Source organism: Camarhynchus parvulus, chromosome 14, assembly GCF_901933205.1.
Source record: "Camarhynchus parvulus chromosome 14, STF_HiC, whole genome shotgun sequence".
NCBI lineage: Eukaryota > Metazoa > Chordata > Aves > Passeriformes > Thraupidae > Camarhynchus > Camarhynchus parvulus.
The window spans coordinates 14,033,179-14,056,758 of NC_044584.1; the positions used below are offsets into that span (position 1 = coordinate 14,033,179).

The 23,580-nt window shown below is 39.5% G+C and overlaps 1 protein-coding gene across 1 annotated transcript in view; it reads left to right on the forward strand.

The window, feature by feature from the left end:
- GRIN2A (glutamate ionotropic receptor NMDA type subunit 2A) overlaps positions 1 to 23,580 on the forward strand; it is a 149,088-nt gene that overhangs the window by 97,378 nt on the left and 28,130 nt on the right. Inside the window, exons 6-11 of the mRNA XM_030958333.1 lie at positions 7,324 to 7,529; positions 8,856 to 9,024; positions 9,139 to 9,292; positions 13,754 to 13,879; positions 16,417 to 16,646; positions 21,843 to 22,003. Of these exons, the coding sequence (XP_030814193.1) occupies positions 7,324 to 7,529; positions 8,856 to 9,024; positions 9,139 to 9,292; positions 13,754 to 13,879; positions 16,417 to 16,646; positions 21,843 to 22,003 (1,046 nt within the window). The remainder of the gene's footprint in view (positions 1 to 7,323; positions 7,530 to 8,855; positions 9,025 to 9,138; positions 9,293 to 13,753; positions 13,880 to 16,416; positions 16,647 to 21,842; positions 22,004 to 23,580) is intronic.

A 23,580-nucleotide genomic window follows, 5' to 3' on the forward strand; every position in this document is an offset into this window, starting at 1 on the left:
GAAATATAATCTAACAGCAGCAAAGAAATACAGGATATATGAACGAACATTATTCCAAAAAATAGCTTGAGCCTGTTTTAACCTTCCAGTTAAACCGGAACTCGAGCCTGTTTTAACCTTCCAGTGAGTCCCTGTCAGAGGATGAGGTTTGGGGTGGGCTGTGCAGTGCCTGCCATGGTTGGAGGGCAGCAGTGCCCTCTCCCCTACAGTGCTGGGCTCCCTGGAGGCTGATCCTTGCCTTGTCTGTGCAGTTTTCCAGCTGGTGAATCCCTGCCTGCTCATTGTCAGGTTTGAGGGGTTTCTAGGAGGAGGAACAAAAAGAGATGTGTGTGGTGGTGTGTGGCCCTGGTTTGGAGCCCTGCTGGTGGCCAGTGGGGTGAGGAGTGAGGGCAGGGCAGCTCTGGTGGCTGCTCCAGAAGGGCTGTGGAAAGGGGCCAGCTTTAATTAGGAATTCTGTCAGAGGGGAGACGTGAGAGGCGGCCAAGAATGCTCTGTCACCACCAGGCTGATTCTCCTGACCACAGGCTGATCCTGCCTCTGTGGATGAGGACAAATAAACCGACTAATCAATTATCCTGGCACGCTGGATGTAGCTCTGGGCTGTCTGGGCACACCCCACATCTTTTCAGTAGAGTGTCCCCGTGCACTTCAGCTCCATTGACTGAGAGATTGAGGAGCCCTTCTTTTCCACACGGTTTATTTGAACAGCTCTCTAGTGTTGTCTCAATGGTCTCTCCAAGTTGCAGGTTTTACCCCATCTCTCTTAGGCAATTTCTTTCCTCTTGTTCCTTTCTCCATGAGCTGTTTTGCTCAATTTCAAAACTGTCAAAGTTACTCATCTGAGATCTAACATTTGCTGCTCTGAGTTTCTAGACAGGCACTTGCTCCTTTCTCTTACAGTGTAGCAGGGAGTATCATACAATGGTTTTATTCAAGCCTTTTTAAATATCCTCAATCCTATATGGAAAAATCAAGTCTTAGTATCTAATTAAATAATTTACTCATGTGAAAAAATGACAGTTCAACAGCCTGTAAATCCTCATAATGTAATTAATGTGCATACTGCAAGTAGCTAATTTATTATTTACGTAGAAAGAGTAATTGTGCTTTATGTGAAGAATTTTTTACCTGGTATCCTCCTAAACATTTATTTTTAAAACCAATTTATTATTAAAACCAAATTATCTTTGTTTTTAAACTGCTTTTATTCAAATACAATTTTTCTTTGGTTTCAGAATTGATATACTTCACTTAAAGCTTGAGGTTCTAGAGAAGCTGTTCAACCATAGCTGGAGAACATTTATCTCACCCCTCAGTAAATAAGTTATTTTTTCTTTACTCAGTATTGAAACTTTGAGGTGGTAACTTCACATGTAAGTGGGGTTGACTGAGGGGTTTGTCCCATATCAGATGCTGAAGAAAGCTGTTTGAACGATAATAGTTTGAAGACTGAAAATCACTTTTTGGGCATGTTTCACAGGCATCCAGCAAGATATTTTGACAGATCCTAAAGCAGCTCTCAAACTTCTGACACCAACATTCATATTCTTGACAGGCAAAGGGGATGCTGTTCTCAGGCAAGAGCTTTTTAAGAAGACAAGCTTAATGTGCTCGTTAAAGTGAAACTTGATAAATTTACCAGAGTTAGCAGTGTTGCCCAAATATCACTAAAGCACTGCAGGATCACTGTGCTAGTGCTCAACAACCCTCAGAGGTTCAGCAGCCCCAGCTGCAGCTCCCCTCTTCATGTTACCTCAGAGAGGTGGCACCTGCATGCCTCACCTGGCCCATCAGCTTCACTGAACTTCACAGTCTGCTAGGTTGGCTTTTTTCCCTTTTTTTTTAGTATCTTTTTAATGTGGAAATAAACCAAATCCATCCAATGTTAAAATCATATGCTAGAATATGATTAGCAGTGGCAAAATTAGGCAGTTTAATTAGCAGTATGTGTCACATATTTTAAGTGAGGTGGGGAAGACTGCATTTAAAGATGAGTGTGTTCCGTGTGCAAAGATGAGTTCCAGGGTAAAAACAATTTTTACTGATGCTCCAGGTAGGTAGAGATAAAGTTACCATGGTGGTCTGTATTCTGTGTGAATTTGTGTGCTACATGGCACAATCGCTAATCAAACACCACTGCAAGAACTGTTCCTTTACATCCAGGTTTATTCTAAACAGAGCCTGTCATCTTTAACTTTCCACTAATGCAGGATTTAATGCAGAACTGGATTTTTCTCTGACAAAGTAGCGTGTGCCAGGTTTACAAGCTCTGTGTGGGGTTGTACGCATTTGTACCTAAGTAGGAAGGAGTGGGCAGAGGGTGCATGGTTCCTGCCTGGAATAAATGAACCAAGGTCTTCATGGAGAGCTCCATCTGGCTACCAACATCCACTGTCATGTAGCCCAGAACAGACGGCTCCTGGAGCTGACTGTGGAGCTGACTTCACTGGGCAGGAGCTGAGAAACCCAGCCCAGTGTCAGGCAGATTTCTCACAGAGCTTTTTGTCAGAGTACTGTGGGGGTAAAAGAATCAGTGAGGTGCTCCATGGTAATTTCTTGTGAAACCCTTGATTTGAGCAAGGGTCACGACAGCTGAGGGATCCTCCTGCCTCATGATAGATGTTCCCTAACGCTGGTGAGAAATGCAGATATTTTAACTAGAACAGATGAAATTGCCTGAGCTAATAATCTGTTTGCTGGGGTATCTTTTGTCAGTAGCTCTGTGCTGTAATGTGATATATTCTTTTTGCCCATAGCAGAAGCAGCAGCGTGCTCTTTAACATCTGTTGGATTGTCATTCCCTGTATTCCATCCTTGTTGTTTTGTGTATTTAGCCTTCCTGTAAATATGCCTATCCTGACACTTACTGTCAGCTGAAAATTGCATGTTGTTTCTGTATCAGTGAGCTTCTGCCTAGCCTAAAGGCCTTTCCTTTGACCTTTAGTCTGCTGAATTGTTTGAATTGCACCAACTATTATGCAGCATTTCTTAAATCATGTATTCCCAAGGAGAATCCCACCTCTTTGCTGCTGTAAAGGAATCATGACTCCCGTGGAAAGCAAAGGTGGTGTGCTTTGCCCCTGTTCTTTACACCTATATATTAGAGAACAGGAAGACTTTGAGGGCAGCTCTCCCTCTCTGAAGGTAAAGGTATGTCTGTCTGGGCATTTCTGGAGAGCTGTGAGGTCTTCACTGAGTGCAGAGGTGACAGAAAAATCTTCCTCCACTGGGAGATGGAAGAATGAGCTGTCAATTTGTTTAGCTCTCTTCCTTTCTAATGACATAATCTACTCTTAAAATGGCTTCTCTGGTATGAGCCTGAACTCTGGCACTGCACAGAGTTATCTGGGACATTGCCCAGAACCAAAACTGTACCAGCCACTGAGGATTTGGTGAGTGCTAATTAATAATTCTGTATTGAAAAATGAGGCTGCAGGAGGTGGCAGCTTTTCTTTCTCCTCCTGTTTGTTTATAATCTCCCTGGATCCTGTGTTTTCCTTGGAGCCCTGCTGGTCACAGGACTGGTGCCTTCCTGATGCTGTCAGCAGCAGCCATGAGGGAAGAGCAGGGCATTTGCATTCCCCATATGAGATTTTGCAGCAAATTTTGGAAACTTCAAAGTCTTTAAATGGACGTCTTCAAACCATTCAGGACTCTAAAACACTTCTTATTAATAAGATATGGAACTGCTTGCATCATATTTTGTCATTTAAATTTAGAGAGCCATTGTGAAATATGGACCTTCAGAAACATAAAAGTGACACAAAGGTTTGCAGCAGGTGGTGTACAGCAGATGCTGTGTCTGGAGGAAGGGTTTTGCTCTTGTGCTTTGTTCTGCAGCTGTTATTGCTAACCTGACAAAGTCTATTTTAGCTTTTTAGTTATTGATTTAAAGCTTGCCATAGTAGCTCTTCCTTTTAAGTGGAAAAGTGTAATGAAAAATAGTAGTAAATAGTTTTTCAATAAAGCAAGATGGGCTAGATTTTTTATTTGCTCAGCGCTACTTTCTTAAGTGAGACAGCTCAAAAAGTGTGTTTTGCAGTGTGTGTGTGTTAAATGTAAAAGGAACATCCCTGAAAATCTTTCTCTTTTGAAAGGTTTGGCTGGCTAGTCCTGGGAGTGCATTTAGTGTCATTGTTGTCATGTAACATTTTTTCTAACAAAGGGATGATGGGTGTGTGCTGTGTACAGCTCCCATCTGCTGGGAGAGGGTGACAGGACCGAGGTACTGGTTTGTTTTTGGTGAGATATGCTGGTGTGACAGACTCTATTTCTGTGCCAGCACTGGCACACAGGAAAGCTCTGCTCAGGATCAGGCCTTGCTCTTTTTCTCTGGTTTGATGGCCTCTGTGAGGTGTGTGAGCAGAACTGTGTTAATCATCCTTACATTGTTCAGAGGCTTCTTTGGGATACAGCAGGAGGGGGACTCTGAGGTACAGCAATGTGGAACTGTGCAGGTCTCTGTCTGCCTTTGGCTGACACACAGAAACACACCAAATTCTTCATTGTCACGCCAAATTCTTCATTCTCACTCTCCTTGGTTGCAATCTTCCAAAGATAATGAGGCTTAGATGGGGTGGTCAAAGCACATGTGCCAGAGTCAGATGTGGGGAGCTTTAGGCAACAGTGGATGACGAGATGAGCACCCTGTGGTTGCTACCTCAGTCTGACTTCAAACCAGCTCTTCCATGCTCTCAGCTATTTTCCCCTTCCCTTTCTGCATCCTGTGGAGATTAAACCAAAGGGAATATTCTAGACTGCATGTGAAGTCAGAGAAAATAGGAAAGAATGTGCAAATTCAAAAGAAATACAATGGTTGTATGTACCATTGCATGTATTTACTTGAAGATGAGTTTTGCACTACCATAGTGAATCAACAGTTTGATGTGTTGTTAAAACCATATTTTTATTGTAATTTCCAGTCTTTTGGCTATAAATGAGGATTTCTATGGTTTGGGACACAATTTGTCCCAGAAATGTTTTTATTTCTTTTTTCAAGTGAAGGTCACCTTCTGTATTTCTCTGGGATCAAACCCATATTTATTACCAATATAACTAGGAATGCAGGAAATTTTTCATAAGTCTCTGGATATTTTGTGTCATTTGTATATAGTACAGTGAATGTATATGTTGACAGTTCTGTAATGGAGCATGTCTGCATTTTTAGTGTGTTACCCATAGCTTGAATTTTCTTTTTAAAAATTTGACTTACAAATACATACTACTGTGTTTATTACCTCAATACAGCAGTTTCATAGATGCAACACTCAAAAGAAATTAGTATTTCCCCAGATCCAGGCATTTAAATATGTCTGGTTATATCCTCCTCAGAACAGTAAAATGGAGTTGTTCCCATTGAAGTAGAAAGAATATCAGAAATTATGATATCAGAATATCCTCAACTTTGGTGTTGTTCTGTTAGCAACACCAGAGCAATCACTGTGTTCTTGATAGGACCTGGTGACCTCGCTGGGGTGGTTCCAGGTGCTCCCTGTGACAGGGACACAGATGCCAGGGGTGGCTGGCACAGGGGTGGATGTGCCCTGGGATCAGGGGTGCTGGCAGAGGGATGTGCCCCAGGGTCAGGATCTGCCTCCTCCCAGCATCCTGTGCCAGGTGGTTTGGGATCTGCTGCCCTCCTGACCACACAAATGCCGTCACATTTCCTTGTTGATGTGTGGAATAGGCAGGCGGTCGGACACATTTTCCACTTCTGAAATCCCTGGCATCCCTTGGCACGTTTGCTGTTTGTCTGAGGGCCTGGGCTGGCTGGAATCCTCCCCATTCCAGATGGCCACCTCCATCTTGTGCTCAGGGTTGTGACGACACTGTGTGAGCTCACGTAAGCCAGCACACGCTGCTGGCGCTGCCACTGCTCACCACACCTCCACAATTTAACTGGTTTCTTTATAGAAACAATAGATTTTTCCCCTGGGGCTGAACTAGCTTTTCTCCTAGAGGCTTTGGTTAAATTTCATACTAGAAATATATATACACAGTAATCATATATACAATTCCCATTGATTTAAGTGAGAATTCCTACTTTCCTTGAGATACTTTGAATTTCCTAATTTAAGTGAGTAGAGATTTGACATTTCTACCTCCTACATTAAAGTTCAGTAAAACATCTTGACTTATAAACAGGATGGAAAGAAAACTGCAAAGGTCATGTGCTTATAGGCTTTCCAAAATTGGAATGGATAGAAATCATGTTCTTAGGGAATTTTTGTGATTAACTTTTTAAGATTATAGAAGAGAGAATGTAGGTAACAATTTTAATTTTTTTTAAGGGCCTGAGTCTCTTATTGTACTGTTAATTCCCACCATTTTTCTTGCAAAAGAAATATTTGAACAGTCTTATGATTATGTTGTCATTTGTTTCGCTTAAGCAGCTCAAGAATTATTAAAATGCATTAGGTTATAAATTATGTGGATTGCTAGCTCATTTATGTTATCTGTCATCAGATAAAACATGTAATTAGATTTCTGGATAGAAAATAGTTAAACAATCTGAGGAGGAAAACACTAGACTCAAAAATATTTAAATCATAAACCTCGTTCTGGTGATCTGGAAATGGAAAGAAATGTGGGCTAATTTAGAAGGGATATTTTTTAATAGTAAATAAGCTGGAAATTTTCATGTGCGGTGAGGTTTGCTTTCTTAAAAGTACCCAACAGTTGGCAGAATAAAATAGTTACTTCTAATGGGAAATAGTTATTTCTAATGGAAATTCTAACTAAAAATGTGTTTTGGTCTGGCTCCAGTGGCACCCTGGGTAAAGGCTTTTACAATGGCTTTTTAATGTATTAGAACACAAGAGTTTTCTCTTTAGGAAGATACAGAAATGACATTGTGATATTTTGGTTACTGGTCAGACATGTAGGCGTGAGTGTGCATTAGGGTTTTTGTTTGGGGTTTGTTTGTTTGGTTGATTTTTTTAAAAATAGTTTTTTATTACTTCAAAAGGGTCCTGGTCACAAATAGAGTATCTGGTTGCTGTTCTGGCTCAAACAGAAATGCTGACTGTCAAATTGCAGTGCGTGTAGCACCAGGTGATAGATGGTGTTAACTGATGACATCCAGACTTTTTAAAACAGTTACCTATCAAAATAATGTTACCTTATTTGTCTTTACCACTGTGCATTTTCTCATTTCATGCAATTGCTATTAAATTTTAAAGTAATTTTAACAACAAAACCCCAAACCAACTGTCCTGGCCATGTAATTCCCTGTACCTGTGTCCCAACCCATTTAATATTGACTTAATATTTTTTAAGCACCATCAAGCAGCTCTCAGCAGCCTGTGGCTCTTGGCCTTTCAGGTGGGGAAGTGGGAGAACAACTCGCTGAGCCTCAAGTACTCGGTGTGGCCGAGGTACAGCTCCTTCGCAGACAGCGACCCCGACGACAACCACCTGAGCATTGTCACCCTGGAGGAGGCTCCCTTTGTCATCGTGGAGGATGTGGATCCTCTCATGGAGAGCTGCCAAAAAAACACCGTGCCCTGCCGAAAATTCGTCAAGCTTAAGTGAGTAAATACACAATGTTCCCTTTTCTATTCCTGACTTATATATAGTCCCTTTTCCCTTTTCCCTTCTCTTTTCCACATGGTATGTTCTTTGCCCATCCTCCTTTTTAAAAAGTTGAGAGTTTCTGGTTATACACGTGTAAGTCACATTGAGTTATTAACAAGGTAGTAACTTTAGAGTAAATTCAAAGTCAATGAGAGTCAGCCCATTTCAGTCACATGGAAGAAGATTGTGTTCCAAAAGGGGATTGTTTTAATGAGTCCTCTTTGAATTGTTTCCAGCTATGTTGAGATACGCCTGCTTTCATTAGTCTGTAACAATTTGAGAATGTCTTCTAATGAAAATGTAAGTTTATGCTGAAATTTGGTATAGAATAAACTACTCCAGCATAAAATACCACTGTGACTTAGTATCAAGAGAAAAGTCCCCTTCTTTCAGTGCTCCATAACTTCAGGGCAGTCATTAGAAATCAGTGGAAGAGTTTCCACTGTACATTTGTCAGTGGTGTTTCACTGGCTCTGTGCCTTGATCTCTGTGTTAATGAACTGAATATAACAGGATTTTTACTGATCAGGTGTGAGGGAATATGATGCATGTTTCTGAAGATTTCCAGAGGCTGCTAAATGGTTGTGCACATGATTCCTGAAGTCCAGAGAAATTAACTTTTTTAGTTAAATTCTAAACTAGTTTTATTTTAGTTTTGAATTTTTCCAAAAGCCTGTAAAATACTGCCTTGTCTTCTGAAGTTGCATATACTAAAAGGTTCTAGAGGTCCCCAAATGAACATTTCAGAAAAAAAAGGTGAAGATAAAACTTGCATTCTTGCACTTAAAGGTGGCCTGAAGTTCACTGTCTCCAAGTGCAGGGAAAGGTGCACTTTGAGAAGATGCATCCATTTCCAGCACGGTGAACTGCTGTGCCTTTTTATAGCTTACATGTTCTTTAATTACTAAATGACATGTAGTCTGATGTCTTGAGAGTAAAAGTAATAAAAGTTTAATCTAATCCTACGAGAGAGATTAGTAAGAGCAGGCTGTATGTCTTGATGGAGCAGTGCAGAGCGTGAGGCTGGATCCTGGAGTAGAAGGATGTCATGTGAGGTAATGTTGTTTCTGTCTCACCAAGCAGCTCTGTCATGATTAGCAGGAGCTGCAAACACCATATAGCTATAAAAGCATCCTGTGGGTTATTTTTGCCTTGATTCAGAAAAACATGGTCATTCACAAGAGTGGCAAAATGTTGTTTCACAGTGTGCTGTATCTTGCTGTTGTGCTGCCTCTGTTTTTCGCAGCAGGAATATTTATGTGTGTCTTCTCTGTTGACAGCAACAAAACTAATGAGGGAACGAACGTAAAGAAGTGCTGCAAAGGATTCTGCATCGATATCTTGAAGAAGTTGTCTAAAACTGTCAAGTTCACGTATGACCTGTACTTGGTGACAAATGGGAAGCATGGCAAAAAAGTCAATAATGTGTGGAACGGAATGATTGGTGAAGTAAGTTCTGTTTTAGGTAAAAGAGTTCCTGAGGACTCGGTGATGTCTGGTTGAGCTCTTTGGAGGAAGGAGGCGTTCTGTGCTGACCCTGGTGTGTGTTGTCCCCGTGATCAGGTGGTGTACCACCGGGCAGTGATGGCTGTGGGCTCGCTCACCATCAACGAGGAGCGCTCGGAAGTCGTTGACTTTTCGGTGCCGTTCGTGGAGACCGGGATCAGTGTCATGGTGTCACGGAGCAACGGCACAGTGTCACCGTCTGCTTTCCTAGGTATGGTCTCCAGCCCGTCCAGATAACCTAACTGCTTATCTGTGGAGTTGGGTAGATTTAATTGTCTATTCGGATATGTAGTGCATTAACACAGTTCTGTTGAGTTTTGAATTTTACATTAGGAATTTTGTGCTGTGTTGATGTGCTGATTAACATGATCATTAACATATGGACACAGTGCTGTTGGCTTTGGATGCTGACAGTGAAAACCAAAGACAGTGATTTCAGTATGAAAAAGAATCTCCTAAAACCTTCAGTTAGGAAAATTACATACTCAACCCTGCTTCCTTACATACTAACTTATGCTTGTTTAGCACATCACAATTTGCTTAATATCTTTTTAATAGCCACACAATAATTGAAAAACCCATTGTAGAGTTGAAGAACAATTTCCTTATCTTTAGATATAATTTAAACTAGTTTGGTAACAGCTACCTCTGGCTTCTGCACACCACACTACTGCACTGGAGAGCTGAGTGTTCTCCCCATTGATGCATCTGAACAGTGGAGATGCAACAAAGAAATAAAAGGCTGGGCAGACAGGAGGTGGGATCTAAAGAAGCAAAAAGACTCTGGGCTTCTTTTCTTGCATGCTTCTTTCAGTTGTGCATTTTTCCTTTCATTGGTTCCCTCTCCTCTTTTAGTGTTCATAGTTTCTTTTAATGTTTGGCCTGAATTTACCTGAAGCTGAAAAGAGAATGAGCCACGAGATGGTTCAAGAATGCTGTTATGTTCTTCATGATGTATTTGGGCCTGCTATTTTTAAAGATACCTTTTACTGGAATAGTGACACTAAAACCATTAAGTGGAAAAATAAATAATCAGTATGTTCCAGATATCTTAGGGCACAGTTTAGAATCTTCAAGTCCATTGGGTCAGCAGTGAGACCAGTCCTAAATTGCTAAGTGGAAGTTCTTCACTCCCCCTGAAGTTGCTCACAGACATTGAAGAGCAGATTAGTGGTGTAGTATCAGATACAAGCAGGCAAATAATTGAATTTTCTTACACAAGAATCATCATTTAACCACAGAGCTTATTTCTCATATCTGTTCCATAAAAGCACATTACAGAGATGATGCAAGTAAATATGACACAGTGAGTAATCAAATAATTTCCCAAATGTGGTGATACCTAAGTAGATTTTGCTGATGTTTGATATGAATGAAAGATTTTAAGTGAAATTGCAAGAAACCGTACTTGTAATAAAAATACTCGGAGAGTATATTTATTTCTTTGAGTCATTGAGTTGTAAAATTAATCTTTTAAATTGCAGTTGCAGCATGTTGAAATGACCATTGGAAATAAAAATTGGGGTGTTTTCTAAAGTGCAAGTGCAGTTGATTTTTTACTTCTCCCTTAAAAACCTGTTTACAGCCACCATCAAAAGAGAAGCTGCTTTTGCATTTTTCACAAGCAACAGAGTTATTAGATTTCTATAATGCATTTAATGTTATTGGTTTAGTTGGATGTGTATATAATTCAAAAGAAACGAAAAAAGAACCCCCTCTCATAAAGCTCTCTAAAATAGCTCTACTTTTGAAGAAATCTGATTTTACTGCACCAATAAATCAAGTCTCTGCTCTCAGAAGTGTGCTCTGTTTTTTCCAGGCATAGATGAAGCTGCCAGTTTGCTGGAATTGACTGTGTATTTTGATGAGGTGTGCGTAGTAGTAAAATGTTTTGCCTTGCAAAATACTATCAGGCAGATAACTGAATTTATTCACAGACTGATTTTGTTTCTATTAAATAACTGTCTGAGAATAGAGTCATCTTACGTAAGACTTTTAAAAGATTTTAAAAAAATCTGTCAAATATAGTACTATTTTTAAAGAGTAGCACTTGATTACAGTTCCTGAAATATCTGGGTTTGTGAATTGTTTCTATGAATGTGGACAAGTGCAGGATTTTGTGTGACTAGATTTTTCCAGTCAGTTGTTGTGTCCAGTAGATCTGAGTAACTGATGGGCTGTGACAGCCTCGTCCTCGTTATCTCCTGTGTTCTGATTCTCATGTGTCTCCTTCAAATGAGAGTTTTATCCATGTTAAAACATTTTCACATTGTACTAGAGATAATATATGCTAGATCTACAAATACTTTTTAATGATTCTGTGGAGTTTTGGTTCAACTTCATTTAAAAAACCAAATAAATAAAGTAAAACCTCACTCTCCATTTCTATATTTTTCAGAGGGAGAGTTCACAAGTGAGGACAGTTTTTTTTTCCGGAGGCATTGATGGAATACAAAATCTATACCTCTCTTTATTTAATGTATTCCTTAAGTTTGATTTTGGTGGTGGGATGTAGGACTCAAAGACATCTTTTCCTTGCTTGATATTCTCTGTTGTCAGTCATTTGAAATATACACTAACAACGCATATATTAGTTTTTTTCTGCCATATTATAGCTTTAATGAAAATTCCTTTAAAACCTGCTGCTTGCCTGAGGGAAGTTCCCTTCCTGTCCTTTGAGAATCAAAGCACAGTGCTGAATGTGTAATTGGATCTCTGATATGACAGGAAGATGGACTTTGTTATTCAGTTGATTGTGTACTTGTTCAATCTTACTGCTTGCTATCCCAAATAGCTTTTTGTTTTCCTATTGCTTCTATTAATTCACCACCTCATTACCAGACTCCTTAAATTATTAAAGAGAATTCTGCTTAAACTCTTGTTTATAGCTCGCTTTTGTACATTGGCTTGTTTTGCCCTTTGCCTTCTTTAGATTTTGACAAATTACCATTGCTGTTTCTACACTGTTGCTTTTGATAAGGGTTTTATCAGCCTTGCTTTCTTCTGTGAGAATGCTGTCAAAATTTTATAGTGGTTCTACATGAATTCCAATTTAATCCAGTTACTAACTGAATTCAGAAAATATTTTTTAGACTGTATTTGGCTACATTATGTCCCTTCCCTGTTGCATCTACATAGATCTTTCTCTGCCTTCTACAAATTGTTATTTTCCTAACTTACTATTCTCTCCCATACAAACAATTATAGTATTTGAATGAACCTCATACCCTGTCTTAAAAATAAAATAATTAATTGAAAAAATACTGCTCCTTTGCAAGAGGAAAAGAGTTTGGTTTAAAATGTCCCTGCCTTGCCTTAGTTACCATCCAAAAGCACCAGTGGGGCTATTTGTTGTTTGGTCTTGTCTAAGTCACAGATTTCTGAAGAAATCATAGCAAAGACAAAAGATCTCATGGGTTTTCTGTGCTTGGGCACAAATGATTACATTTCATTCTATTCTAGGTGAGTCACCTGAATTTGGGCAAGGCTCAGATTGGGCTTAGAACATCTCAGCTCTCAGTCATTGTCCTTTCCTGCAGAGAGGGAAGAAGTTTCAGTGATTCTCATCTTAAATTCAAAGAATGAAAAAGCTACAAGAGAGGAATTTCTTGGGCTTTCAAAAACAGGCAAAACATTTGAACATACTAATTTTCTGCAATTTCAATTGTTTCTTGATTCTGTCCCAATTAGAAATAGTATACTAAGATTTGTTTTCTCACACTTCAGAGCATGCTCACACTTGCTTTATTTGCACAACTTATGAAGTGCCCCAAATAAGTTGGCCTGATAGAGAGATATTAGTTTGCCATGCTAATCTTTCTTAGAGATATCCTTGTACCAAAGCAGCTACCACAGGGACTCCTGAAATGACAGAATCTTTGGTTGGGAAAGATGATATTTGATATTAATATTGAGTCCTTTTTAAAAGTTGGTGGTTAGTCTGGTATTTGAAACTGCTTCTAGTTTTATGCTCCAACCTACTTCTTTTCTTAATTATGGTTCTTCTGTCTTTCAAACTGACATCCAATTTTCCATAAACCCTTTTGATTTCAGTAATTTGCTCCCAGATGAGAATGAGACATTCAAAAGGATGCGGTTGCAATTGATAAAAAGATCATCTTCATTGCTGTTAGATAAAAGTAAACACAGAGAGAAAAGAATCCTTAAACAAAAGTGTTTAGTTTGAGTGCAAGTATTTATCTTTCCTCCTCTAACACTTTTTGTTGGATAGAAAATGAGAGAGAAGTCTACTTCCCTGAATTACCAAATGTATTAAACATATGATTAATTGCTTTTGCTTTGCAGAAACACAGTCACAGTGGTTGGACCAGTCTGCTGATAAATTTCTATAATACAGGATGAATAGACACAGGAACCTGATTGTGGACTGAATAAGGAGCAAGTCAAACCAATTTTGTGTCACTCAGTATCAAAGAAAAGTGTGCAGCCTTTTGTTTTTAACTACAACTTACATTTCAGCTTTTGAATTTATGGATTTTGTCTATATATACAAACAGCAGTTCATTATTTATGGCTTAGTTATTTACTAGCAGTTTTGTTGGAAAAAGCTAATGTAAAGGAAGCTGCTGGGCTTGCCTGGTGAGGACATTAGAATTCTTGTGCTGTGACTGGTTTAATGAACTGTGTTTCTGTTTCTCCTGTTTTGCTGCAGAGCCTTTTAGTGCTTCTGTCTGGGTGATGATGTTTGTGATGCTTCTCATCGTGTCTGCCATGGCTGTCTTTATATTTGAGTACTTTAGTCCTGTAGGATACAACAGGAACTTAGCACAAGGGAGAGGTAAGATTTGCATTTTACTCAACTCCATGTTTATTAAAAAATCATGTATTTCCTATCCCTGGGTCTCCATCTTTTAAAACTAACATAACATAGGAATAAAATGATGCAATTAGCTATTAAACTGTTTATGTTCTTCATTTAAAGTATGATTTCTTGAAGGCTTATATGCTCATGTTTATCATTCCTATTCAATGGAATAAAGACAAGGAGCAGGGTAAGTGGTATCAGAGTTTTATTCAGGCAGTGTTTGTTAGTACATGGTATCAGTTGTAAAGTGTCAGCAGTGAAATATGTTCCACTCCTGGCTATTACAAATTGATGGCCAGTTCAGAGAAAGTTCCCTAAAATCCTGTGCTCTACTGGGCAGTTTGAAAAATAGAAGTTACATTGTCCATAGTTCTGTATAGTCCCTGTAAATATCAGAACTCTTAGCCTTGAAATGAGGCTCCTGGCAGAAGGGCATCTCTCCTTTCTGTGTAGCACCTTCAGTTATAGAAACTTCATTTTCAAAACAGACAAGCTTTATATTAACTCTTTCTCAGTGAAAGCTGCACTTTGACTCGAGTGAGGATTCCATATCTCACCATGCCCTCATCCTTCCATTTCTTCAGTGACATTTCAAAGTGCAGCCTTTGTTAAAATTTCTAAATCATTCTTGCCTTGTTTCATAACAAGAGATCTTCCAGCTTGGTGAACACAGTTCTGGGCACTATTAAAAGCAAATGATTTATTCTAGACAATGGCTGGCTTGTTCCCTGAAAAAGTGGATTATTGTAATGTTCAGATGATGTTATCATTTTAATAAGATGGTAAATGTGTAACCTCTGTCTGAAATAAACACTGTGTTAAAAGAGAAGTCAAAGGTGAATATAGACACTGGGGATCCAGGGGCTTGGCTGTTCTATTCTGTGCCTGAATTGATTATTTAGTGCACTTACAGCTACAAAGACATGTTATGGCACTAGACCACCCCAACTTACCTCTAAAGACTTGCCACAAATCCAGCTGCCATTAATTTCAAACCTGGAATATTTAAAAAAAATAAAATATTTATCATCTCTCATTTCCCTAGGCATTTTGTGCAGGATGAATCTCAGTGGTAATACAATCTCCAGTGGCATAACAGTGGCATAAACAGAACTTTAGATTGCCCCCTTGGCATATAATTTCTGTAACACTGTTGCTCAGAAAAATGCACATTATCCCTCTATCAGCTTAGTCCTTAATATGTCTAGAAGGTAGTTGCATAAACTACCTTCAGTCAGCTCCATTGTGTTTATTTTACTGCACTCCGTTTTTCAAGTGCTGCTGCAGAGCAGGAGCATAATCTGAGATGTAGAGTTTGGCTGCATTTTGAAATATTTGCACTGCACTAGGGAGCATTTCTACTGAAACGAGAACATGCACTGAGTATACCCACTTAGGCTTTTATTATTTTAAGAATTGTTGAATTATTATTAAAATAAATTATAGTTTAAATGAATAGCTAAGTCTATATTTGTAATGTGCATCCCCTTGGATAAAGGGACAGGGCAGGGAAGGAGATAAAGTTACAGATTTCTGCATCAGAGCTTATTGACTAAATTGCAATTGAAGTGAAAAAAGGATAATTATAAGTAGGCCAAATGAGTCAGAGTCAGGGGAGGCCTGTTTCTCTGCACTGAGGGTGCAGGCAGTCTGGATGATGAGCAATGTGTGATTGCACTGTGCTTACCTAGAGCTGGGTGAGAATAACTGCCCTTGGTTCTCCCAGGGCTCCATAAATGGGGCCTTTGGAGTGGATGATGACATTGTTAATTCACTTCTGCCCCTGGGTGAGCCTGGGGGCAGCGTGCTGCCCACCCCCAGCTTTGGGGTGAATTAAAAGATGACCCAAAATAGAAATAACAAAATTACAGAATGGCTTATCTGGGACAGAACTTTACCTGGAATGTCAACACATTTGGAGCCACAGAACTGACTCTGAACATGTGAGGCAGCCAGAGCCTGGCTTGCTCTAAATTCCCTGTCTATAGAGGTGGCTCCTTTGTTCTGTCTTTCTGATTCATGCTCTGAGTACAAAGGTGCTTAAAAGTAGGTGACACATTCACACACTTTGATCTTAAAAATGCTTACATAATGTTCAAAAAGCATAATGTTGGATGACTGGAGATGATAAAAATAATTTGGGTAAGAAAAGTACTAGAATTGAATCATTAAGACTTAAACCTCCAGTTTTCCATTTCACATGTTTGCTGGCACAGAAAACTGACAGGGCAACGCTGTGGCACATTTCTTCCTGCAGGAGACACACCAGCCTGCTTCTCCTCCAAACCTATCCTTTCCATTTTCATCTTAAAAATTTTGAACCACAGGCCACGTAGAAAAATGTTGAATTATGTTTTAAAAACGTGGAACTCGTTGTCATTGCAATGGGGGGTACCTATGGTAAATCCTGTGAGTATATAAATATTTTCTAACCATGTCTCTGGGACTAATGGGTTGTTCCTGCATGGTATATTGGCAAGGTTTAATTTTAGTGCTCTTTGCAATTGCAGATCCCCATGGGCCATCCTTCACCATTGGAAAGGCAGTGTGGTTACTGTGGGGCTTGGTCTTCAACAACTCCGTGCCTGTGCAGAACCCCAAGGGGACCACGAGCAAGATCATGGTGTCAGTCTGGGCTTTCTTTGCTGTCATCTTCCTGGCCAGCTACACTGCCAACTTAGCTGCCTTTATGATTCAAGAGGAATTTGTTGACCAAGTGACTGGGCTGAGTGATAAAAAGGTAGGTATTCAGCTCAAAAGGTGTCAGTGTGCATTCTCCATAATCCTTCCACAAATTTGTACTTCCTGATAAAAACTCTGAGCAAGATAATGAACTAAAACTGGATGATTTCCTTCTGAGTGCAAGTGCAAACTTTACTAACAAACTCAAGACCAAAGCATGAAAATATCAGTCTGTTTTCTGAAAATATCAAAATCTCTGTGTTGCCTATTCTGCATTAATTGAAAATTACCTTTATTTTATGATAGAAATCAATTAGTGCTTAGTTAAAAATAATGCCTCACCAAAATAAAAAGCTTGAAAAATTTTGTGGGATATTAGTAGTATATTAATAGAAAAAGTCTATTTGCAAAATTATTGTGATGGATATGCACAAGATACCTGAAGGGCATGCTTTTGTTAAGTCTGTGCCCAATTGTTTGAAAATGAAACTAAATATTGACATTAAGAAGAAATATTGAAATACAGTATAGCCCAGGGGACAACTTCACAAAGGGTTTTTTTCTCAAAGGACAGAAAATAAAGGAAATTGTTACTAAAAACAAACCAAAAAGGCAACATCTCAGCCTTGTCTGTTTTTTTTGTTTTAGCTTCTTTTTATGACCAGCCTTTGATTGATTGCCTGGTATATCAAAGCAAGCACGGGTAGAGGAAAGATAAAAAGAAACAAAAAATGATAATAGTTTTGTTTTCATTTAACTGTGTTGTCACACAACCTTTGAAAGAGCATGAAGATTGTTAAATATCCCTCTATTTTAAGATAATATTCTTAGAAGAGACAGATAAATGGCATTCTCTCTTGGGGATAAAAAAAAGAAAATTTGAGAAATGTCTCTTTCTTTTGTTGGTGAGAAAGAACAGAGCATTTGGTGAGGAAGAACAGAGCATTTTCCTGGGCCCTGGGTTTTGGCAGGCTCTGCCTTCACCTGGCACAGCAGTGGGCTCAGGTGTGACCGACCCTCACCTTCTCCTCCTCTCTGGCTCTTTGCCACAGGGCTGGAAATGTCAGCTCCTGTTCTCTGGCTTTTGCCTAATAACTTCCTTAGCTTTGTCATTTTTTCTATTCTGACTGCTAAGTAGGATTTTGTTTCCACAAAAAGCAAAATAAAAATAGAAAAATACTTGAATCAGAAAATACCATCTGTTCTTATGTGGTCTGCTGATCATTTATTTGATCTGCCACCTTTGTTTCTATTTTTTGGTTCTTCAAACTTGTGCCTGAAGCATGTAGATATAAGGCAGGGAAGCCATGCCTTTTCTGATTAAATTAAAAAAGTTAGAACTCCAGAAAAGCAATGAACTATTTCAGAACATTCTTCTTGTCATACATAGGTTTTGCCTCCCCCTCAATCCTGAGGTTTCTTGGATTTTAAAAAACCAATAATTGGGATAATTTATGACAATGTAATCTGATTGATGCTAAATTATTTTTTCCCCTCTTTGCCATGTTTATACAGTTCAGTACAGAGCTCTGACCTTTGCAGGAAGCAAAGCAGTCACAGGCAAGGGCCAGAAATGTGGGTATAATAAATTTTGAGTTGTTAATACCTAAAAGTTCACTAAATTTTTTACAATAATTAAAAAACCCAAACCCCACTTCTGGGCTGGTAAATCAATTTGTTATTCTTCTCTCCCACTTTTCCCACTGCCATACCTGAGGAGTCAAGCTCTTCTGTCAATGCTGTACTGCCAGTGCCACAAAGTGTTTCCATTTACAGATATTGGGGTGTGAAAATCAGGAAAAATCCCCCTTTCTCTGAGCAGCCACCCCTGACCCTCAGCACTCACTGTTGTCCCATTCAGGAATTTTGTTGCACTCTATCAGCTGGTTCACCAGATTTGCTGATGTGATGATAATGTGTTATTTACCCCTTGATGCTCTAAGACCTCTTTCCTCATCCCTTGAAATGTTGCTAATGAATTTGTGAATGCCACATCATCAGAGTGTCACCCAGAAATCCATGGCACAGCCTGTTCTGGAGTTGGGAGGGGTGGGTGTTCATAAACTCAAATGATTCAGCAAATGAGAGGAAAATTATATTTTGACATTCTTGTGTATGTAATAGATGTTCAAAAGCTCTGTCTTCATCAAAAGGTACAGAAAATGAGTCCAAAGTATCCAGCAAAGACTGAAATTCGTGGCTTTTGTACTTTTGAGACCTTTTGTGCCTATTTCATGCAATGAAACAGGGAAAAGTTGCTGAAGGAGGGTAGGTAGCTGTGCACAGAGCTGTCTCACAGGGTGTTGTTTTGCTGGGGTTCTGCCTCACATACACATGGTCCAGGAGCTTCTCTTCAGCTTTAACGGCAAACCTTGATGATGCCACTGACAGGCAGGAGATTATTTACTGTTTTCTAGTATTTTAGTAGCATTTCCCACAGTTCCCTTAAAAGACTCCAGAACAATAACAAACAGCTGCTCTCAACACCAGCCTTTTCAGGCAAGCAGTAAATCTTTAAATTAAGTCAGTATTTAATGTTTCTGGAAGATCACTTTGCTGACTTAATGAAATTTCCAGTATATAGAAAAAATAAAATAAAAGAAAAATAGTGGAGTTGTGTTGCCATCTGCCACAGTTGTGTAGGGTGGCAGAGCACGGGGAGACAACAATGAATTGGTCACTCTTCAGAGTAACAGTAGATCTCTCCACTATGACTCAAACAAGGGCCTTGTGCATTCAGCTCAAGAGTTCTGTCCATGATTTAAAAGATCAGTATTTCATAAAATGTCTAGGAAGAAAATTATTTCCCAGCAAACATGACATATTTTGTTTCTCATCATGGGGCTTTAGGGAAAATGAATGCATGTAGAGCCTTGATTTTTTCCCCCTTTCTTGTCTCTTGCCTGCCACAGAGATCTTTGCTGCAGTCACAGACAGTGACAGTCCTGTGTGCTTCTCCAGGACGTGGCAGTTCAGAGAATATAAGTTTAATATTATTGATGAAAGCTTTATTCATCTCAGATATGAGTGCAATGTTAGTAAAAAGATTTAGACCTCTTTCTTCTTTACAAGTAGTCTGTGAGCAGGCAGTATAGTAGCAGATGATGGTTTCAAAAATAATCTCCTCGTGAGTGATAAAATTTGTTGGTTGGTGCCAAGAAATTCCAGGCTGTAGATGGGTTTGGAACTATTAATCTGCTTTTTAACTCTGTGACTTTTGAATGAACTTGGGCTTTTGATTCATCTTTGTATTCTGCAGAAATATTTTTGTCTTCCATGAAAGTTCAATTTGAACAGATGTGTTAATTCTTTCATCTGTTCCTATGAGAGGAAATGCCTGCCAACATCCTGGATTAATATGAATGTTTTTGAGAAGTGAGACTATTTAAAAACAAACTCCATTTTGAAATCACCAGAATACTCCACCCTAATGCTCCTGTTCCCCCAATTCTCCCCCAGTTCCCCTGCTATAATGGGAACTGAGCTTGCAGAATGCTCCCAACAGCTGAATTTCCAAAAAATCCAGCAATATAAGGAGCAGCAAGTCTTACAGGTCCTGAAATTGGCAGTTCTATTTTTTTCCAGTTCTATTGACTGGCAAATTTAGGAGACACATGAAGCCATCTCAATACATCAGAGACACATTATCTCTAGATTTAAATAAAGTTCATAGCAACCTGCATTTATATCAGTAGAATCTCTGGACATATATTTAAAAGCAGGGTTTGTTTTAGTGCTGCATAATAAACTCAGAAAGGGAGATAGCAAATATAGACTAAGAATCATGAGTAGTGTACAGTGTAATTTTGGTGCATGGGTCAATTACTATGTGTAAAAGTAGTAGCAAAGTTATAATTTAAACAGTAAAGCTCTGAAAAGGGAAAATGGGGAAAGTAAGACATCTGTTAGCTAAACAAATAGAGAAAAATAGAGTTCATTCCTTTATGCTTTGTCAAAATATGCTTAATTAAAATGAAGTATTTAATTGTAGTTCTGTAATAAGAAAATGGTGTTGCAGCAATAATTTCACAGTCAAGGTTTGATGGAATTGAAAATACTCCCAGTTCTTGTATAAACCCATTTGTATTCTCCTTGCAAATTGGCACTAGATCTTGGGAATTCTTGATGCCCTGGGACCAACTGTTAAAAAGAGAAATATTTCATATGGAGCCCCAATGGAATCAGCAGCTGTATACATATTAGGCATCTCTTGCAGCACAGGATATATAGATTGCTCTTCTAACTTCAGCAATAAAAACAGAGTGCATTTGGAGTGGAATTCGTGGGTGACTGCTTTTATCAATGCTCAATTTAATTTCCTCATTAGCCAATAGTTCCTCTAATCTGAGTGACCTTCTCCATTTGTTTCTTAAAGAGACATTTTCATCCTAAATTGTCACTTGGGTTTTAAAGGAAGGTGTTGAAAAGGTGCATAGAAAGTTTTCAGATCTGTTAGCAAAAAATTTATGTGAGATTATTTGAAGGATTGCCGAGTGTGAAGCCTGAGTATGCCCTGAGCTATTGCCATTCCTTTGCAGATCCCCCCTGGCTGGTTCATCTGTGCTGATGCAATAATGATAGAGAAAGTAAAATTGTAGAATGAACCTGTATGTCCTCAAGCAAATGGTTCATAGTTTTAAATGGTAGGGTTGAACAGGGACTAGGATTACAGGTATGGAGCTCCAGAAGCCCATCTCATATCAACCTATGAGTTCTGAGCCCCTGTGGAAGCTGCAAGAGGTTGTATTCCCTTGCAATGATGGGTGGAAGGAAACTCCCCCACTCTGCCTCTCCCTGGCACCCTCCAGGACTGGGGCTCCCTGCAGAGTACTGTGGGTGATCCTTTTCCCATCTTCCTAATGGGGAATCACAATGTCCCAGCTGAGATGGAAGTGGGAAATTACTATCAACAAAATACTCTTTTCCTTTGGTTGCAGTTTACCAGTGTGTTTGTGTTCCCTGGAGAGATGTTGGCAGGTGAGGATCTGCTCCAGTTTCTGTTGTCCTGTCAAACTGCAAAGCATGGGAGAGAGTCACATTTGAGTGGCAAAATGGAGCTGGTTTTACCTTGGATGTAGATTATGCTCAGTTAGTGTGAAGACAGTTTCTGGTATAACAGACCTGAATTGACCCACAGCATTTGCCTAGAAGAAATTTGAAGCGATTTACACAACTTCTGTCCTTTTCATCCTGAAGTTGCCCTTCTTCACGTTTTGGATGCCTGAAACACTTTGTTTATCCCCTTTATCTCCAGTTTCAAAGGCCACATGATTATTCACCTCCTTTTCGGTTTGGGACGGTCCCAAATGGAAGCACTGAGAGGAATATCCGGAACAACTACCCTGACATGCACCTCTACATGACCAAGTTTAACCAGAAAGGAGTTGAGGATGCCTTGGTCAGCTTGAAAACTGGGTGAGTTATTTTTCCCATGGTTTTTAAAGAATGCTGTAAACTTTTCAGAAACAGGGAACTATTGATCTGTACTTTCTGTGGTACTGAACAGACTGATGGCAGGCTGCTGTGTGGTACGTGGTGCTTTTTTCCCCCCCAGCTGCACTGTACAGTTATCAAAAAAGAAAATGATTGACTGTGATTTCTGTGATTGTTTTAGAATTACATGGTAGCTTCAATGTCCTGTGAGAAGTAGTTTCAAAGGGCAGAATTAATGTTTCTTGAATTTGAAGACAGTACAGTCTCTTGTTATCTTTGCAGTGCTGCCTAATCCTGCTTCTGACAATCTTGGTAAATATTCTGGTAAATATTATTTTCCTTCTTTCTTAAGATCTGAGGTTTAGTCTTGAGTGCCATCCCTCCTTTTCTCTCTGAAGTAGCCCAATCTGCCTGTTTGGACAAAGACAAATTTCCATTCTTAATCCTTCAGAGGTATGAGAATGACTCATTGCTCATATCATTATTCATCTGGGTGACAGGAATCTGCTAGCTCTAAACATTTAGGCTTGATAGCAACATGATTATATTTGTTAATAATACAGTAATAATATTAATTTCTCAGTATAGGCTTTTTAGGTTTTGTTTTGAGGTGAGAAGTTACTTTAGTGGGTTTAAGTATATGTACTCTAGGGGCTGTTTCACGGAACATCTCTCCTTATTTATGGTGAACACAGGACATGTTTCTTTCTATATTGAAATACCCTGGTTTGATCCTTTTTGGGGAACTATTTATCCTTTTAATTTTTACTCCTCTTCTGCCAAACCTGTATGGGAGTATAATGTATTAATTAAGCAAAACACCTTGAAATCCCAGAATCTTTCCTTAGAATGAAGACTCCTTTAAAAAGTTATCCTTCCAGCTGCTTATTTCTCTTCCATGTCCTGTCTCCTTGCTGCTGTCTGGACTCAGTGTGCCCTCATTTCTGCAGGCATTCTCAGCTGGCACTGCCCAGCCTGGTTTGTGCCATGCCAGGCCAGATGTGTGACATAGCGTGAGACCAGCCTTGCCCAGGGGCTGCCAGGCTGCAGCTCCTGCTCTCACCCAGCCTGGGCAGGTCACATTTCCTGGGTGACAGATGAATTATGCATTAGACATAGACAGATGGATCCTATCTTTCTTGCTGGGAGTTTTTGAAGAAGGAGATGTCCTGATTTCAGCCGTTTGCAGGACTTGTTCTGTTGGATGGACAGTTTATTTAGGGGATGTATACTGCTTGTACTTTTCACCAGCCATTTGTGCTACTGAAAGCCCTGAAAATCTGCTGTTAGCTTGAAAATCAGGCCACTCCTCAGACACTTAAGTGTGAAAACAGGGGGGCCAACCTGACTGCAGGGCTGCTCAGGATGTTCACTGAAACTCAGGCTGGCTGCTCTGGGCCAGCTGATGGTCCTTCACAAGAGCTTTGCTCCTTTTGACAGCATCAGCTATTCATTTTTGACAGATTCCTTTTCCCCTGCTGAAGTTTCTTTCCTCTTCTGAGTGATTTCTCTGTGTGGATGCCCCCAGGTGTCTGCCTTGCTACCCTTGACTGATATTT